General features: G+C 40.7%; 1 protein-coding gene across 3 annotated transcripts in view; it reads left to right on the top strand.

Annotated features, from left to right (window-relative positions):
• ACADSB (acyl-CoA dehydrogenase short/branched chain) overlaps positions 1-19,828 on the top strand; it is a 55,363-nt gene extending 35,535 nt beyond the window's left edge. For 2 of the 3 annotated variants that reach the window (XM_064269218.1, XM_010599221.3), the window contains 6 exons: positions 3,705-3,830; positions 5,279-5,371; positions 7,696-7,785; positions 12,834-12,971; positions 16,712-16,811; positions 18,462-19,828. In XM_064269218.1, coding sequence (XP_064125288.1) covers positions 3,705-3,830; positions 5,279-5,371; positions 7,696-7,785; positions 12,834-12,971; positions 16,712-16,811; positions 18,462-18,532 — 618 coding nt within the window. In that variant the 3' untranslated portion in view covers positions 18,533-19,828. The remainder of the gene's footprint in view (positions 1-3,704; positions 3,831-5,278; positions 5,372-7,695; positions 7,786-12,833; positions 12,972-16,711; positions 16,812-18,461) is intronic. The other variant, XM_023559802.2, reaches the window with a different exon arrangement.
• Positions 19,829-20,534: the final 706 nt, after the last annotated feature.

The raw sequence follows: 20,534 nt of genomic DNA, 5'->3' as shown, positions 1-20,534 counted from the left end.
TTCTATGAAGCCACCATATCCCTGATACCAAAACCAGGTAAAGACACCACAAGAAAAGAAAATTATAGACCTATGTCCTTCATGAATGTAGATGCAAAAATCCTCAACAAAATTCTAGCCAATAGAATTCAACAACATAGCAAAAAAATAATTCACCATGACTAAATGGGATTTATAGCAGGTTCAACATTAGAAAAACAATTAATGTAATCCACCACATAAATAAAACAAAAGACAAGAATCACACGATTTTATCAATTGATGCAGAAAAGGCATTTGACAAAGTCCAACACTCATTCATGATAAAAACTCTCAGCAAAATAGGAATAGAAGGAAAATTCCTCAAAGTAATTAAAGGGCATTTATACAAAGCCAACAGCCAACATGACCCTAAATGGAGAGAGCCTGAAAACATTCCCACTGAGATCGGGAACCAGACAAGGATGCCCTTTATCACACTCTTATTCAACATTGTGCTGGAAGTCCTAGCCAGAGCACTTAGGTTAGGTAAAGAAATAAAGGGCATCCATACTGGCAAGGAAGAAGTAAAAGTATCTCTGTTTGCAGATGACATGATCTTATACACAGAAAGCCCTAAGGAATCTTCCAGAAAACTACTGAAACTAATAGAAGAGTTCAGCAGAGGCTCTGGATACAAGATAAACATACAAAAATCAGTTGGATTCCTCTACACAAACAAAAAGAACATCGAAGAGGAAGTCACCAAATCAATGCCTTTTACAGTAGCCGCCAAGAAGTTAAAATACTTAGGAATCTTACCAGAGATGTAAAAGACTTATACAAAGAAAACTACAGTACACTTCTGCAAGAAACCAAAAGAGACTTACATAAGTGGAAGAACATACCTTGCTCGTGGATAGGAAGACTTAACATTATAAAAATGTCAATTCTACCAAAAGCGATCTATACATTTAATGCAATTCCGATCAAAATCCCAAGGACATTCTTTAATGAGATGGAGAAACAAATCACCAACTTCATATGGAAGGGAAAGAGGCCCTGGATAAATAAGGCATTACTGAAAAAGAAGAACAAAGTGGGAGGCCTTACTTTCCCTGATTTTAGAACCTATTATACTGCCACAGTAGTCAAAACAACCTGGTACTGGTGCAACAGATGCATGGACCAATGGAACAGAATTGAGAATCCAGGCATAAATCCATCCACATATAAGCAGTTGATATTTGACAAAGGCCCCAAAACAGTTAAATGGGGAAAAGACAGTCTTTTTAACAAATGGTGCTGGCATAACTGGATATCCATCTGCAAAAAAATGAAACAAGACCCATACCTCACTCCATGCACAAAAACTTAACCCAAAATAGATCAAAGACCTAAATATAAAATCTAAAATGATAAAGATCGTGGAAGAAAAAATAGGGACAACGTTAGGAGCCCTAATACATGGCATAAACAGTATACAAAACATTATAAAGAGTGTAGAAGAAAAACTAGATAACTGGGAGCTCCTAAAAATCAAACACCTATGCTCATCCAAAGACTTCACCAAAAGAGCAAAAAGACTACCTACAGACTGGGAAAAAGTTTTTAGCTATGACATTTCTGATCAGCGCCTGATCTCTAAAATCTACATGATACTGAACTCAACTGCAAAAAGACAAATAACCCAATAAAAAAATGGGCAAAAGATATGAATGGACACTTCACTAAAGAAGACATTTAGGGAGCTAACAGATACATGAGGAAATGTTCACGATCATTAGCCATTAGACAAATGCAGATCAAAACTACAATGAGATTTCATCTCACTCCAACAAGGCTGGCATTAATCCAAAAAACACAAAATAATAAATGCTGGACAGGCTGTGGAGAGATTGGAATACTTATACACTGCTGGTGAGAATGTCAAATGGTACAACCACTTTGGAAATCGATTTGGCGCTCCCTTAAAAAGCTAGAAATAGAACTACCATACGATCCAGCAATCCCACTCCTTGGAATATATCCTAGAGAAATAAGAGCCTTTACACGAACAGATATATGCACACCCATGTTTATTGCAGCACTGTTTACAATAGCAAAAAGATGGAAGCAACCAAGGTGCCCATCAACAGATGAATGGATAAATAAATTATGGTATAGTCACACAGTGGAATACTACGCATCGATAAAGAACAGTGAGGAATCTGTGAAACATTTCATAACATGGAGGAACCTGGAAGGCATTATGCTGAGTGAAATTAGTCAGTTACAAAAGGACAAATAGTGTGTAAGACCACTATTATAAGAACTTGAGAAATAGTTTAAACTGGGACGAAAACATTCTTGTGTGGTTAAGAGAGGAGGGAGGGAGGGTGGGAGAGGGGTATTCACTAATTAGATAGCAGATAAGAACTACTTTAGGTGAAGGGAAAGACAGCGCACAATACAGGGGAGGTCAGCACAGTTGGACTAAACCAAAAGCAAAGCAGTTTCCTGAATAAACTGAATGCTTTGAAGGCCAGCGTGGCAGGGGCAGGGGTCTGGGGACCATGGTTTCAGGGGACATCTAAGCCAATTGGTATAATAAAATCTATTAAGAAAACATTCTGCATCCCACTTTGAAGAGTGGTGTCCGGGGTCTTAAACGCTAGCAAGCAGCCATCTAAGATGCACCAATTGGTCTCAGCCCACCTGGATCAAAGGAGAATGACGAACACCAAGGACACAAGGCGATTACGAGCCCAAGAGACAGAAACGGCCACATGAGCCAGAGATTACATCATCCTGAGACCAGAAGAACTGGATGGTGCCCGGCTACAACCGATGACTGCTCTGATAGGGAACACAACAGAGAACCCCTGAGGGAGCAGGAGAGCAGTGGGATGGAGACCCCAAATTCTCATAAGACCAGACTTAATGGTCTGACTGAGACTGGAAGGACCCTGGTGGTCATGGCCCCCAGACCTTCTGTTGCCCCAGGACAGGAACCATTCCCGAAGCCAACTCTTCAGACATGGATTGGACTGGACAATGGGTTGGAGAGGGATGCTGGTGAGGAGTGAGCTTCTTGGATCAGGTGGACACTTGAGACTATGTTGGCATCTCCTGCCTGGAGGGGAGATGAGAGGGTGGAGGGAGTTAGAAGCTGGTGAAATGGACACGAAAAGAGAAAGTGGAGGGAGAGAGCGGGATGTCTTATTAGGCGGAGAGTAATTGGGAGTGTTTTGTAGCAAGGTGTATATGGGTTTTTGTGTGAGAAACTGACTTGATTTGTAAACTTTTCACTTAAAGCACAATAAAAATTATTTAAAAAAAAAAGAATTTAAGTACCTATTTTATTTTTTAAAATAAGTATTTCTTTCAGTTGGAAAATAGACATACAGGGAAATGGTAAATACATTTTATCTTTTGTCTTTTCTCTAATGTAGTGTTTAATTGTTTAAAGTATTTAATAAAATTAAATTGAAGACACGGAACTCACATGGTCATTTAATACCTTAGGGCAACCTAAAAATTTTAGTATCCACTGATGTTTCTGAGAAAGTAGAAATGGTAAAACTGTGGATCTGGGATCTAGTGTCCTGCGATCGTCCTTGTTTCGTAAGGCGCACATTGCACTTCTGAGTCCCCTAGAATTTATTACTGAAGTCCGTTTTCACTTTTCTTTTTGCTTTGATCTCTTTGGAGGCAAGGGATGTCAGGAATTCAAATGGTAATAGCATTTTAAATCTGCCTTTTAGGGGTATAAAGGAATTACCTGCTTCTTAATAGATCGTGACACTGAAGGCTTTCATATAGGGAAACCGGAAAACAAAATGGGGATCAGAGCTGCTTCCACCTGCCCGTTAACCTTTGACAATGTTAAGGTGAGTATCTTAGAGTTTTCAGGAGAAGACTGATACGAAATAAGCTTTGCATGTATTCATAGGAGAGACTGACAAGCAAGTTGTCACGATATCAAGTAGCTGCAAGGGTCCACAGGGAGTGTTACGTGAAATTCCCAAACACAGAGTCCAGGGGTGGAAAACACTGCTCAGCAGCTGGCCCTGGGAGCAATGGCAAGTACTAATTCCATGTATACTTGATGAACTTTACACTTGTGGCCCCCAACATGGCTTCAGAGAAGGAAGGATTGTGCCACAAGATGGCGATGTTGCTCAATGAGAGTGGGAAACGGGCTGCGCCCCCACAGTGTATAGTTAAATTTGTTAAAAGGAGGAAAAGAAGATCACTTAGAATGCTCATCTTTAAAACTCTAGCTAGATAGGAGGGGTTGTGATGAGTTTGCCACATCACATATTAGAGCTTCATTCTTGCTGCTAATGGGTATGTAGAGGAGTGTCTTTACAGATGTCATTTGGGCCTCACTGCGTCACCCCAACTGCTCTTTCTACTTTCTCTGCTTTCCCCGTCTTGTCCTGCTCCTCTTAACTGCCCATGTTATAAAGCTAAGTGGATTTTTATTATTGGCCTGTCTTCATTTTTTAAATTATGAATAAACATTTTAGTCTCTTTCCTTGCTCCTTTTTTCTCCTCATGCTGCTTGCTTGTGTACACAAACACACACATACACACACCCCTCAGGTGATTTTTGTGGGGGTGAACAGTCTCAACCAAAGAAGGGTTTACTACTCTTGCAAAAGCCAAACACCAGGCCTGTTGCTGTTGAGTCGATTCCGGCTCATAGCAACCCTATAGGACAGAGTAAAACTGCCCCATAGGGTTTCTAGGGAATGGCTGGTGGATTCAAACTGCCGACCTTTTGGTTAGCAGCCTGAGCTCTTAACCACTGCGCCACCATATTTTCTGTAATCCCTAATACGTTCTCATACCTTATTGTATGCACATAATTGAGGGAAGAAAATGTGTTACTACTCATTGATGTTACTGATGAAGTGTATGAGATTCTCTTTATAGATTCAGTCATCCAACAGCTGTCTCCGCTAGGAGGGTGCAGTAGTGGGCAGCAGACTGACCGGAGCCCTTTCCCTCCCTGGCTGGGGAGACCGGCTAGACGGGGGGACCCGCTAGACGGGGGAGGGGGAACCGGCTAGACGGAGGCGGGGGGACCGGCTAGATGGGGAGAACGGGTAGACGGGGTGGGGGGGGGACTGCCTAGACAGGGGGACTGGCTAGACGGGGAGAACGGCTAGATGGAGAGACGGACAGGCAGCACATACTTTCATTAGAGTTTCCTGCGTGCTATGATAGAGTAATTTCACACAAATTGAGAGTATATGTGCCTTTAAAAATACATCCTCAAAATGAATTCAGTCAATAAAATAGAGGACTACCTGCACGTTTTAATTTTCAGGTTGCAGAAACCAATATCCTGGGACAGGTTGGACATGGCTATAAGTACGCCATAGGGAGCCTTAATGAAGGTAGAATAGGAATTGCTGCACAGGTGAGTTAAACTACAAAATTAATTAAACTACAAAAAGAAAAACGCGGTTAAGATCAGTGCGTGCTTGTTGTGAACACAAGATGGCGCTCTTCCCTTACAGACTTTATAGAATGGCTTCTGTTTGCAATCTCAAGTTCCACTTTGGTCAACTACTTGTGTCCAGAGAGCCAAACGATGGCATAGTAGTAGTAACAGTTTTTCTGCTTTGAGAACATTAAGGTATTAATCCAATACCTGGACTGAACTTCTAAAATGTATTGTAAGTTAAGTACACCACTTTTTAAAAATTCAACTTTTCCAAGCATGAAACTCACTCTGGAAGAAGTGTTTTAAATTAAGAAGAAATAATATTTATTCTGTGTAGTAAGAGTCTCTAATCCATAAATAACATAACAGTTGTTGCTTAGCGTTTTGCAGGTGAAAATCAGGCCAATCCTTTGTGGTACATGAAGTAAGATAGTGAGATAGGGAGAATTAAAGAGATAGATGAGTACTACTTAAAAAAAAAATTTTTTTTTAACCAAATTTGCCCTTTATGATCTTCATTGCACTTCTATTTTAAGAGGTGTCACTTCTATATCACAAAAACGGATAAGGTCTTTGGTTTTATTATAAATTGTATCATCTTTTGTTTGTTTGTAATTAGTGTCCACAATTGAAGGATGTATGGCTTTTAGATTTTGAAGATGTCACATGTATGAGCTATCGCAATAGTGAGATGTCAAATTATTCTAAATTTTTTGTACTCCTGTTATTTGACTTAACACAGTATTTTTAGATGAGAACCTAGCCTAGATTTCCCACAAGGCTAGATAAATATGTTACTGGAGAGTATTGGCTTGCCTGGCCTTTCTAAAGTTTTTCTGTGATTCGACTTCGTCAGATGTAGCGTTAAACACTATAGTTCTGAATCTCGTTGTTCTCAGACATATAAATAATACGGACGTTCTGGCAGTGAAACGCACAGCCTGGGCTTTCGTGTAATTACTGCAAGTTATCTTATAACCTAACTAAAAGTTAAGGTCAGGTAGTTATTATGCCTCAGAGAGGTGTATGTAGCAATGCGTAACAATGAGCTGAAGCACCCATCCTCAAAACCCTGCAGTCAGAATTGAATTTCGTTTTTCAGTGTTTGTAATGAAAACATTTCTCTGAGACTGATTGACTAGGGATGTTTCAGTCTCCCTGTCCGTATAGGACACGATGTTATAAGGGTGTACTGACGTCATCTCGTCACAGAGCCACGAGTGCAGTGAGTCCCCACCTCTTTAATTTCAGGGTTTCTTTTTGGTTTGCTGGTTTTGTTTTTTGGTCCCTTTAATTTTTGACATAATATTCTGTTCTTCAGAAAGGTCAAAACAAAAGAGAAAATGTGAATGAGTGAACATTAATGAAATATTGATAATTTTGTGGGTATTTCCCCCAAAACCTTTAACTATTTTTTTTCTCCTTTTTCTTAAACCAACAGTTTGACATAATTAGTGATTTAATGGCTACCTAATGTTGAAATTTAGAAACCATTTCTAAGCTTGAATCACTCAGTTGGAGACTGAGTAGCAACGAGACAGTTCGGCTAAAATTGTTGTCACATCTGGATTTGTTGTTGGGCACGTGAATTAATTTTTCCATGAGATGCTCTCTGTGGGCTGTTCATTCAGTCACCTGAGGCCTTTGTGAAATGCCGATGCTCAGGCCACGCTGCCCAAACCCCCTCCCCCGAAAGATTCTGACTTAGTTGGCGAGCCTGGGCGTCGGTATCTTTATGAAGCTCCCCAGGGGATTCTAATGTGCGCCACCGGCGTTGGGAAACGCTGCTCTTTTATGTTCTCATGCCCTTTCCACTGAAGGTCTTATTACTCCTGATCATATGCAAAATGGGCAGGAAGTTAGAAGGTTCAGAAGTGACCTTCCACATTTGACTTCTAGAAGGACTGGAGGGGGCTGCTGTATAGTCTCCAAGGCCAGATCTGAGCCAAGCTTCCACGGCTCCTTCATGCCTGGAGAACGAGCACTTAAAGGAGAAGAGTCCTGAAAAGTAGCCGGGTGGTGTGAGCACACCACACCAGGAGACCTACCTCTGCGCTACCTGAAGTAGACTCACATTTGTATGGAGTCATGCCAGGGGTCTCCCCTTCACAGGAAGTTCGCTTGTCCATAGGCAGTGGGGGAAGGTGTGTTCCTAACACACACCTCACCACCTCAGTACCTCTAAACCTCCCCTGCCCAGTGATGCAGTTTGCCTGTAAGGAATTTACAACCAGGGCTCCTAATTAAAGCATAAACTTGTAACAAAATAAGAGATTCTGGTCTTTTTTTTTTAACAGATGCTGGGATTGGCACAAGGATGTTTTGACTACACTATTCCATACATTAAAGAAAGGGTACAATTTGGGAAAAGAGTATTTGATTTTCAGGTATGTCATCATTAGGGCCTTTCTGTGTGCTTGCTCCCACCTTCCCGTTAATGAAGAGCTGTGTTGTAAAACATGGAGAGAATCTCCCCCGAGGGATTCTAGTGCGGGGGTGGGGGCAGGAATTGGCCTCAGGAGGCGCACTTAGGAATGCCTTAACCTTCACCAAGAGCACAACAGTAGTCCTTAAGGGCCAGCTGTGGCATGAGTCAGGATAGCCTGGCGAGAACTTTAGGGCTGTTTCCTTACTGCTTCGTAAGTTCTAGGTATAGGGTTTGGGGTCAGATTTCCAGGGTCCAAATCCTGGTTCTTCTGCTTACTGGCTTTAGCCCTTGGGCACATTACCTCACCTCTGTAAGTCTCAGCTGCCTCTTTTGTAAAACGAGGACAATACCCCCTACTCTGTAGGGTGACTTTAGAGGTCTGTGTAAGGCGCTCTGCACACTACCTGGCTACAACCAGTGCTCAGTAAATGGGAACTCAGTAAATGAGAACTCTTGTTGTGGCTCCCTGATTAGGCCATAGCCATGCAGTCGTTCTCAGAGGACTACCTTCTGGCACCTACAGCTCATGGAAGCTCCAGTTTGCTGCACTAAGTGCAAATGAGATGCTGTCAGTCAAACACATCGGGAAACACTGGCCGGGGAATGTCCAACGACCAAGGCTTCCTGGGGCTCCCCAGGCCCTTAGGGTTTGTGGGTACTGACGTGGGCGGAAACCTGGTGTGGCAGCTTACCAAGCATTCGTGACCTCCAGCACATCACCTCAGGTTCCAGAATTGACTTCCATGGTTGCAGACTCTCCCTTTAAGAAACTCTTGATTCTAAATACAATTTCTTATTACATCCCCAGTTCCACCTTGCTGCGTTGCCCTCAGGTTATATAATGATGAAGAGGCCTTGTGCACAGTCAGTTCAAGGCCTAGAAGGACCGAGGATGGCAGGCCTGGCTAGTGCACACCACAAGCCAGGGCTATCATCCCCAGCTTGTTGTTGTTGCTTTTATTAGATGCTATCGAGTCGGTTTGGATTCATAGCAACCCTACACACAACAGAACGAAACACTACCCGGTCTTGCACCATTCTTACAATCGTTGTTATGCTAGAGCTCGTTGTTGCAGCCACTGTGTCAGTCCACCTCATTGAGGGGTCTTCCTCTTTTCCGCTGACCCTCTACTTTACCAAGCATAATGTCCTTCTCCAGGGACTGATCCCCCCGACAACATGTCCAAAGTATGTGAGACATAGTCTCGCCATCCTTGCTTCTAAGGAGCATTCTGGTTGTACTGTTCCGAGACAGATTTGTTCCTTCTTTGGGCAGTCCATGGCATATTCATGGTAAATACCTCCACTTGTCTGTCAGTTTGTTGTACTGTGGGGGCTTGCATGTTGCATCCCCAGCTTACAGGAAACTGAGGTAGGTGGAGATTGCGTTCCCGACGTCATACAGCTAGTAAGGTACGAAAATTATAGTTTTTTTCCCAGTCTAATAATTTTTCATTTCATTATACGAGAGTGTGTTCTCAGAGCCAGCATGATCATAGATTGCTACAACAGGGACAGAATACGAAGTTGGCTTGAGGGAGACTTTTGATCTCACCTGTACAAAGGAAACAGCGTTTCCTTATATATGTGGGGAAGTGGCCAGGTGCACTTATAGCTACAATCATAAACACATTTTTAACAACGCCTATGTATTGAATTGGAAACCCTGGTGGCGTAGTGGTTTAGTGCTACGGCTGCTAACCAAGAGGTCAGCAGTTCAAATCCACCAGGCGCTCTTTGGAAACTCTATGGGGCAGTTCTACTCTGTCTTATAGGGTCACTATGAGTCGGAATTGACTCGACGGCAGTGGGTTTGGTTTTTTTTTGGTTTTATATATTTAATGGAGCCCTAGTGGTGCAGCAGTTAAAAGCTACAGCTGCTAATCAAACAGTTCAGTCGTTCGAATCTGCTAGCTGCTCCTTGGAGACCCTGTGGGGGCAGTTCTGCTCTGTCCTTTAGGGTCCCTGTGAGTCAGAATTGACTCAACAGCAGCGAGTTTGGTTATGCGTCAAATAAAAACTTTGAGAAATTTGATCTTTAAAAAGCAGCATTGTTAACTGTATACATTTGTGAAGTTCTTGTTGAAGTTTATAGGTTTTTTTTCTACTAGTGCACTTTACCACATTAGTGTGGCTTGTTTTTTGCTTTGTATGTCATCATTTATAATCTTCCTCTCCTGTAGACTATAAGCTGCATAGAAGTAGGGGCCAGGCCTAGTCCCGCTTATCTGTTTCATTTTTTATTCAGCATTGATTTATCGAGCATGTTCTGCATGCCAGGCCCTGTGTCCACAGTGCACTTGGGGAACCAGTAGCTAAAGGTGGTGAGTGCTTGCAGGACAGGAGACACGCCAGATCCCCTTTGCCTTCCAGGGTCCCTATTGTAGTAATTGGAATCAACAACATGGATGGCAACCATGGGTGTAATTGAATTGAATGTACTTTTCAGAAATAATCAGAATCTCTGAATTCCACGTAACAAGCCATAAACAATTTCTAGATCAATGATATTAGTAGGAATAGATAAATTGACTGATGGAACAAAGCAGAAAGCCCAGAAATAGACCCACCATGTATGAAAATTTGATGTATGATAGAGATGGCGTTGCAAATTATTGAGTGTGAATAGTAGGTCTTCCCACATGGAAAGGAAAGTGGATCTCTACCTCACACCATACACAGAAAATAGATTTCAGATGTATGAAAGATATGTAGAAAGCAACACTTTCATGGTTTTAGGAGAGAAACTAATTTGCACTTTAAACTTTCACCTAAAACGCAATAAAATTAAAAAAAAAAAAAGTTTTAGGAGACCATCTTTATGACCTTAGGGTAGGACAGATTTTGTAAATAAGATGCAAAAACTAAATAAATAAAGGATAATAAGATTGATGAATTTAACTACTAAATTTCTTTTCCTCAAAAGATGCTATAAAGTGAAAAGACAAGTCATAAGGAAAAAAATATTTACACATAAGTTTGGTAGTGGATTGATGGGTGTTCAGTTTATTATTACGCTTCATAACCTGCATATATGTGGCATGGCCTTTTGTACACATCAAATATTACAGACAGGAAAAAAGAAGAGTCTATAGGATATTTGCAAACACTGCTGTTTTTTTCCAGCTTATCTTTTTTTTTTTTTTGCTTTGATTAGGAAAGCTGTTCCTGAGATTATTGGGTACTTACCTTACCAAGGTTCCCCGTCTTAACATTCGTCACACAGTATTGCAGTGATTTAATCGTCTGTTCCCCCTGCTGGACCATGTAACTCATGAGAACAAGGAACTCTGACTGTATGGTCCGGTGAGGTATCTCCCTTGCTCAGCACAGTGCCGGGCGCATAGTATGTGCTCAATGAATATTTAGATGGATGGCACAAGAAACGTTTCTTTTATATATACATTATATGTATAAATATATATATAATTTACTTATTTTTAAATTTTATTTATTTAAATTTATGTTGTTGTTGGGAATATACACAGTAAAACAGTTAATTGGCCTAGTAAAGTGTTTATTACTGTGTTCTGCTGCCTAGTTCGTTGTGTGGTGCCTGGGGTCTTAAAAGCTTGCAAATGGCCATCCAAGGCACAACAGTTGGTCTCTATTCTTCTGGAGCAACAGAGGAAAAAGTAGAGTCAGGAATAGGAGGAGGATATGGAATGTGTGGCTAATTGTCTCCATAAACAACTGCCTCCTTTGCCATGAGACCAGAAGAACTGGATGGCGCCCTGCTGCCATTACTGAACGTTTTGATCAAGGATTCTATAGAGGAATCCTGATCAAATGGGGAAAAATGCAGAACAGAATTTCAAATTCTCATGGACTCCAGATTTTCTGGAGCCATGAAGGCTAGATAAACCCCTGAAACTATTGCCCTGAGATAATCTTTAAACCTTAAGCCAAAAATGTCCCCTGAAGTCTTCTTAAAACCAAATAGTGCTTTAGCCTAACTAGAAAAAATGTCTACCTTGAGCCTTATGCTCTTTTAAGAACTATCTATATGGGATCAGAATGACAACAGCAACTGGAAAGATCGGCGAGGAAACTTAGAGGGTAAATTAGAGGGTACGGAGTTTATATCAATGGGGGAGGAATAACTCAGAAAAGGAGGGTGAGAATGATCGCACAACTCAAAGAATGTAAACACTGTCACTGAATTGTACATGTAGAAACTGTTGGATTGGCGTATCTTGTTTGTTGTTGTTTTTGAGAATATACACAGCAAAAGCACACACCAAATCAAGTTCCTACACGGAAGATGTTGAGAAAATGGACATTTCCATTTTTAATAAATCCTATGTCTTCCATTTCCAGAAAACTGTTTCTAGCTGTAAACTCTTAATATTCTCATTCCTTTTTGGGCTGTCATGTAGCATGCACTTACTCTCCCCTCTCAAATTTCAGGGTGTTAGTACTTTCTTTAGCGTGCCTTTTTAACAGTCATCATCGTGTTTTCTATAATCCTGAAGAAATTGGTTCCTGTTCATGGATATTGCAGTAGAATCACTTTAATAACATTACTTGAAGGAAAAAACATGGTGTATCAAATATTCCTTCCTTACTTTGCAACTAACATCTTTTAATGCCTTCAAGGCATATGCAGAGTCATGATTTTTTTCAAATCGAACAGATGAAGAATACACTCAAATTTTTGCTTTGCTGGGATTTAACTTAAGCTCAGTTTCGATCTTAAAAAGGAGTGGAAATAATTGCTAAATATAACAGTCAAATTTTTAAACCTAACTTTGTGCTAATTTATTATTTAAATCTTGACAATCATAAAGAATTACATGAACTTTGAAAATGTTCTTAGAAAAGAGGGCTTAACAATGTATGCAGTGTCATATTTCATTTTAGATTGCAGATTTTAAAGGATTTAAAAGATGCATGTGAATTTCCTTTGAGTTGTATTCAAGTCCAGCAATGTTCTGTAGCCAGGCCAGACTTTGAGGGAGCATTTTTGGAAATTCTAATTCTCTGCCTTGGTCCTGAATGTTCCAGGGTCTCCAACACCAAGTGGCTCACACGGCCACTCAGCTGGAAGCTGCCAGATTGCTGACATACAACGCTGCTAGGCTTCTAGAAGCTGGAAGACCAATTATCAAAGAAGCATCGATGGCCAAATACTATGCATCAGAGGTAAAAATGAAAAATGAGTAGTGCAGCTCTAGTTTTTTTCAGGTATGTGCCTATCAGGAGTTGGTTGAGAGTTTGTTTTTTAAGTAAAATACCACGAACTTCCCAGCTCCTCTGACAGAGAAGCAAAAAGTAAAGCTGCCATGGGCAAGTACTTCGATTCTGTGAATCTTGATATTTCCACAGAGTTTTAAGAGGGAACCAAATAGCCCAGTTTACATAGAATACCTGTCATAAACCCACGGGTGAACGTCTTAGTCATCTAGTGCTGCTATAAGAGAAATATTACAAGTGAGTGGCTTTAATGAGCAGATATTTATTTTCTCACGGTTTAGGATGGTAGGCATCCAAAATCAGACCTGTGGCTCTAGGGGAAGGCTTTCTCTGTCTGTCAGCTCTCGGAGAAGGTCCTTGTCTCTTCAGCTTCTGTTTCTTGGTTCCTTGGAAATCTCTATGTGGCTTGGCATCGGTCTTCCCCCACCTCTGCTTCTCTGCTTCTTCACGTCTGCTTGCTTGTTTAATCTCTTTTACGTTTCAAAGACCTTGACTCTGATATACCCTGTACTAATCCTGCTTCATTAACGTGACAAAGACATTCCCAAATGCATTATATACACAGGCATAGAGGTTAGGATTTAAAACACATATCTTTGGGAACACAGTTCAATCCATAACATTCTACCCTTTGGTCCCTACAAATTCATGTCCTTTCCACATGCAAAACACATTCACCCGATTGTATCATCCCAAAAGTCTTAAATCTTCTCCAAGTCCAAAATCTTATCTTCTGAGTCATCTAAATCGAATACGGGTAAGACTTTAGGTGTATTCCATCTTGGGGCAAAGCTCCCCTTCATGTGTGAACCTGTGAAATCTAGATTACAAGTTATCTGTTTCCAAAATACAGTGGTAAAACAGGCACGAGGTAGATATTTCCATTACAAATGGGAGAAATTGGTGGGAAAGAAGGGATAATGGGCATCAAGCAAGTCCAAAACCCAGCAGAACAATTTACATTAGCTCTCAAGCTTGAAAATAATGATCTGTTCTCTGAGACCACCTGGCTATCTTAAGTCATCTAGTGCTGCTATCACAGAAATATCACAAGTGGATGGTTTTAACAAAGAGAAGTTTATTCTCTCACAGTCCAGTAGGCTGGAAGTTCGACTTCAGAGGGTCAGTTCCAGGGAAAGGCTTTCTCTCTGTCAGCTCTGAAGGAAGGCCCTTGTGATGCATCAGTCTTCCCTTGGTCTGGTAGCATCTCAGCACAGGCACCTCACTTCCAAAGGATGCGCTCTGCTCCTGGCACTGCTTCCTTGGTGGTATGAGGTCCCCAACTCTCTGCTTGCTTCCTTTTCCTTTTACCTTTTGTAAGATAAAAGGTGGTGCAGGCCACACCCCAGGGAAACTCCGTTTATATTGGATCAGGGATGTGACCTGGTAAGGGTGTTACAATCCCACCCTAAATCTCTTTAACATAAAATTACAATCACAAAATGGAGGACAACCACAGAATACAGGGAATCATGGCCTAAGCAAGATGGTACATACATTTTTGGAGGGACGTAATTCAATCCATGACACTGGCAATGACCTTGCCCTCCAGATTCTGTAGCCCTGGGCTTTAGTTCTGCCTTCCAGGCTCACTGGGATGGTAACTCTGTTCTCTTGGCTTTGGGTGGCCCCATTTTCCTAGTCTGTCTGGGCCTGGCAGGCCCCATCTGTCTGCCCCTTGAGCATGGCAGCCCCTCCCTCTCAGCTTTGGGTGGCGGCCCCATTTCCCTGGCACACCTTAATTGCAGCCGCACACTCCAGAACCAAGTTGGCAAAGATCCTATTCTTTGAAACCTAGAAGGCTGTGGCCCCACCCTGTGAAAGCGAGAAGGCCCTGCTTCCCATACTCCTTCCAACAGTTCTGCTGATCTCTGAGCTGCTCCAGGGATGGTCTTTTTCTTTTCTCGAAGGACAACAAATGTAGCTCCCTTGGCCTGTTGCCTGCTTGTAGAATTCCAAGAGCAGACAGCGTTCTTTTTGTTCTTTCTCTGTCCCCTTCAGTCTAAGCTGATGGGTTTTCTGCTGTGGTAACTGGCTAGATCTGTCAGTCACAGGCTTAATCTGTTTAACAAAAGATTGTGTAACCATGTCCTTGGTGAACATTCTAGGACATGTGTCCTAGTTTGTACAACAGAATTTTCCAAATTTTTTAAGTTTTGTTTTCATTTTGCACAGTTCCTTTTTAAGTCCATCTTTTTCCTCTCACATTTTGCTATAAGCGGCAGGGAGAAGCCATTTGTCCCCTTTAAAATCTTGCTTGAAAATCTCCGTAACCAGATATCCAAGTTCGTCACTTACAAGTTCTACTTTCCACCAAACATAGGAACAAATTCAGACATGTTCTCACCACTGCATAAAATGCATCACCCTTCCTCCACTGTCCAATCGCATGTTCCTCATTTCCTTTTAAACCCTCACCAGAAGCACATTAAACATCCACATTTCTAGCAACATCCTACTGCTGGCGCCATATGTATTCTCTAAGACGACAGAGACTCTCTATGGCTCTCCTCACTTCCTTCTGAGCCCTCACCAGAATTACCTTTGACATCCATAATTCTCCCAACAGTCTCTTCAGCCCAATCTAGGTTTTTACTACTAGGGACCTTAAAACTCTTCCAGCCTCTACCCTTCACCCAGTTCCAAAGCCGCTTCCACATTTTAGGTATCTGTTAGAGCAGCACCCCACTCTTTAGTACCAAATTCTAGTTCTTCTGTAACAGAAATACTACGAACGAATGGCTTTAACAAACAAGAAATTTATTTTTTCACAGTTTAGAATGGTAGAAATCCAGATTCAGAGACCTCTGGCTACAGGGGAAGGCTTTTTCTCTCCTATCAGTTCTGGGGGAAGGTCATTGTCTCTTCAGCTTCTGCTTCCTGGTTCCTTGGAGATTTCCATGTGGCTTGGCATCAGTCTTCACCTATCTTTGCTTCTCTCACTTGCTTGTTTAAACTCTTATATCGCAAGAGAGATTGACTCAAGATACAGCCTACACTAATCCTGCCTCATCAACATAACAAAGCCCGTTCCCAAATGGGATTCTAACCACAGGCATAGAGGTTTGGATTTAAAACACATATTTTTGGGTGACAGTTCAACCAATAACAGTGACCCTCAGCTTGAAGTTCGTGTCAAGCCCATGACTTCAAGTTGGGGCAAAGTAAATTACATGGGAAATGATGTGAAAGGTGTAAGGTTCGTAATATTTGAATATTCCCCATCAAAATTGTGCCAGCTGTTCTAGCAAGCTACCCTTTTGCCCTATATCCTTTATCACATCATGTGATTGTTGGTTTATTGTCAGGGTCTCCAAATGCCCACCAGGGCCAAGAATGCAGTAACTGGCCAGCCCTCATCACTGTACACCCCATGGCTGGAAATGGGTACAGTATAAAGAAGACACTCGATAAATGTTTGCCTAATAAATGATGCTTGTCAGCAAATGTAGGGATCTGAACAGTACCCTAGTTTTTTTAAGAAGATAGGAATTTTGTGAATTAATGGCATATCTTACAAACCTGAAATACAGCCTGGGGCGTAATAGACAACGCAGTACATAAAATATATTCAGTCCCCCCAAGTGCCAGTAACAGTGAATCCCTGTTTCCAAAAACATTACGCAGAAATGTCTACAGTGCATAGGTTGTATGGTTTCTGTGTGTGACTTGCTGCTTGTTTTTGATAGATTGCAGGACAGACGACTAGTAAATGTGTGGAGTGGATGGGGGGAGTAGGCTACACCAAAGATTATCCCGTGGAAAAGTTCTTCCGAGATGCAAAGATTGGTAAATAGTTTTGTTTTTACATTTTATTTTTTATTTTATTTGCTTCTAGGGGTTTGGCCTGTTATGTTTGTTCTCTTTTGTATTACTGCTACCTAGGCAATTGGTTGGGACTTAGGCAAAGGCAATTTTAATCTTTTCAAGATACGTTTATTGGCTTTCTTCTGATTTCTGGGATTTTTCCCCATTTCTTCCTTCAAAACTCTGGACTCATATTTTTTAAAACATCAAATTATCTTTTTAAATGCCTTAATAAGCTGCAGCAAAACCTATTGTCTTCATTTTTCAAATGTTTACTAAAAATGTTGCTATTTATGCTTAGTATAGTTGAGTACTCTTGGAGGTATCGTTCTCAATTCAGAAGTTAGGTGCCCAGTCAAGCATGAGCGTTTCAGTGCTCACCCCAGAGGAGATGACAGAGACCCAACAGCTCTGAGAACTGCCTGTCCCTTAGTAACAGTCTAAACTTACACGTTGGTAGTTCAGGAACCAGAAACTTCAACTCTTTGCTACCGAATCTGAAATCCTATAAACCAAAAGGAAAATGGCCATCTCTTAGGCAAAATTTAGCAAGAGAGTTAGGCAATGGAGACACTGGATTGATTTCTCTACGTGAATATTGATATGTACTCAAGTCTCTTTCCACGATGGCTCCTCTTGCATAGCTGGGGACAACCCCGTGCTGACCTGCATGGTGGCACCTGTCCCACCCTCCGAGCATCTTGTTCCTCTTCCACGTGAGAGGCAGCATTGGGGTTAACTCCAGTGTAGGCACACTGACCTGGGTTTAAATCCCAGGTGTCAGACACATCATCAGGGCAAATTAATTAACCTAAACGAGCCTTAGTTTTCTCATTTGCAAAAATATAGTAATTATATTGGTATATTGTACTGAGGATGGAAACTGTGCCCTTTTTCAGTGTCACAGCCCCAGCAGCTAACACAGAGCTTCCTACTAAATATTTCTGGGTGAAAGATCTGGGCTGGGGGGTTGTGGTACAATTATCAAGAAGGAGTCCCTTGAACCCCATTCCAGAGTTGTGTTTGTAGTATATCCTGAGGTTTAAAATAATAATTAAATGACATAAACCTCAGAAGCTTTGTTTTGGCTCTCTAATTTATTGGCCTCTGGTAGAAGGGGAGGAAGTTGGCATGTAAAGCTTTCTGCAGAGCATCTTGGTAACTGCTGACATTGTTCATTTTGTTTACGGATTTATACATTTCCTTTTTACAAAAAGGGTTTGGGTCGGTTTGTAATAAAATGCGTGAAGTTGCCATCTAGTTGTTAAAACATGAAACCAAAGTCTGAAAAGGAAGAGAAAGCAAAGGTACTGAACCATCTGGGCTAATCTGGTAAGCTTGGCACTTTTCAGCAGCCGGAGCAAAAAATAAAGCCCAATAGCTTATATAATTCTTGATATCAGAAAGAAGAACAGGTACCAATTCTTGAAGAGAATGGAGCTTCTGCCTGCATTAAATTCTCATTAACGTGTTCTAAATTGTCAAATAGTACCATGTTTAGGGGACAATGAATGATGTTATTAACAATAGCTGTATAGCAAACACGGAGGCAATATCTGCAAAGCTGTTTCTTGCATAGACTCTTACCAGGGATCCTCTCCTAATTGTCCCTTTTGCTCCTTTCTGCTTAAGGTACAATATATGAAGGAACTTCAAATATCCAGCTCAACACCATCGCCAAGAGAATCGATGCAGAATACTGACATCCATGGGGATGGGGCGCCTCCCTGGCATCACCGGTGTAAAGGGTTAAAGGATGTGCCTTGTTGAGAGAGTAAACCTCCTCAGCCCTGAGGGATTTCATTTAAACACTTGGTGATGGTCCTCGGAGTAGCTGTTTTCTGTTTTACTTTTCAGTCTCTTAGGTCCAGGAAATCATTTTCTAATTTGAGAAGAAATGCATCTATAGTTTCTCTAAAGCCATTTTTGAAGTTCAGGACATATTCATATTCATCAGCCTAGCTTCAGAGTAGACAGCAGTTTCACCCAGTGGGCATTGGGGAGAATAAAGACATTTGAAATATTATAGGAATGGCTATTTTATATTCCTATTAAATCTCTGTATTTTGTGGTATCAATCAGAAAAATGTTTGTTATGGGAGGTAATTTTTATTTAATATTTTATAAGATTCACTTCCAAGTTGCTAAACTGAATAGACAGTGATAAAAATTCATTTAGAAAAATTAAAAATTCAAGTTCTAAATGTCTGAGAATACTTGGGAGAAAGGGTACAACTGAAGAAAACACTTTAACGAAGGAAAACAATGTGATTTGTTACTATAATGAACTGTGTAGAAGATGCATTTCATAATAGTTTCAGCAAGTCACTTTAAAAACAAGTCTTTGCCATTAGTTTTCAAGTAGGAAGTTTCAATAATTTGGTTAAATAATGAGAAAGTATTCAGTATTGTAATATGTATTCTATCTGTGCTGTTTTTCTACAAGATAATATCTTTCTATATTTAAATTGAATACTGTTTCCTCAAAATTAGTTATTGAACTTTATACTGAATTGTAATTCAGAGATTAAGTTTTGGTTCAGTGATTCTCAAGAGGGGGATGTCTTGCCCCATATTGGAGTGCATTAAAATCTTGTAAGAAATGGGGGACAGGAGAGGATTGTAACGAGTTTAAAAAAGCATATTCAATATTAAGATTAAAAGCGTATTCAATATTAAAGGCAAAAATAACTCTATTTAGTCTTTTAATACAAAGTATAGAGGCAAAGCTAAACAGAGTATGTTGCTAGTAACGCCATTTTCTTCTGTATCTGGGATTCTCTGTGCGGAGAGCAGACCCCTCTGGGTACGTGTCAGAAGGCCCCTCCAAAGAGGAGTGTTCAGTGGAGGAGAGTGAGAATTTCTTGTTTTCTGAAAAGGGTTCCTGGGTTAGAGAGGTGGAGAAGTGTTTCAAGGCTCATGCAGTTGCTTAAAATAATCACAACAGTTAAATGGGAAGAAATTTAGTAGTTTAATAAAAGGACAATGTTTATTAAGAATACCTGGTATTTTTCAAGTAATTTTGCTTTGCACTTTCATGTTTGTTCAGTTGATTCATTTCTGCAATGCAAATCATAGCTGAATATTCAAAATTGTATAAATACAATGAGGTGGAAATTACATTAGAATATTAGGAAGAAATAAAGACAAATTTAGGCCTTGGATTAAAAGAGATCAAGTCTACTTGACTTTCAAATAGGAAACTCAGTCATTCAGTCTTTCAGAACAAAAGACATAGTAACCTGATAAGGAAGGTAGGGGACGGCTGGAATGCCCTAAGGGGAATGGGCTGGTCATCTTTAATTTCTGTGAGTATGTGAAAGAGCGGATGTTACAGGTAATGGGGTAGAAGCCAGCATTCATAAAAAGAATCCCAGCTTCTCTCTACAGAATCATTAACACATGTAAACCTCATCTTCAGGTTTGCAGCATGGAGGGCCTCCCATTGACATCTGGAATTTATATTTAGTATTGATTTTTGTGTATAAGTAAGAGTTCTAATTTTATGTATGTTTCGTGCATGTTCACAAAGAACATTGAAAACTTTCCTTATTTTGCCTAATTATATTACGTATTATAGTTAATACATGCACTGACCTTCTTAGTGAATCACTGTGATATTTCACCTTTTTATCAAAGAGGATATAGTGAATTTTCCCTGTAGTCCTTTTGTTTTTCTTCTTAAAAACGATGACTTTGGGGTCT

The sequence above is a fragment of the Loxodonta africana genome, chromosome 16 (genome assembly GCF_030014295.1).
Source record: "Loxodonta africana isolate mLoxAfr1 chromosome 16, mLoxAfr1.hap2, whole genome shotgun sequence".
NCBI classification, from domain to species: Eukaryota; Metazoa; Chordata; class Mammalia; order Proboscidea; family Elephantidae; genus Loxodonta; species Loxodonta africana.
The sequence above is the reverse complement of the archived record's forward strand: the minus strand, read 5'-3'. Positions and strand labels throughout refer to the sequence as shown.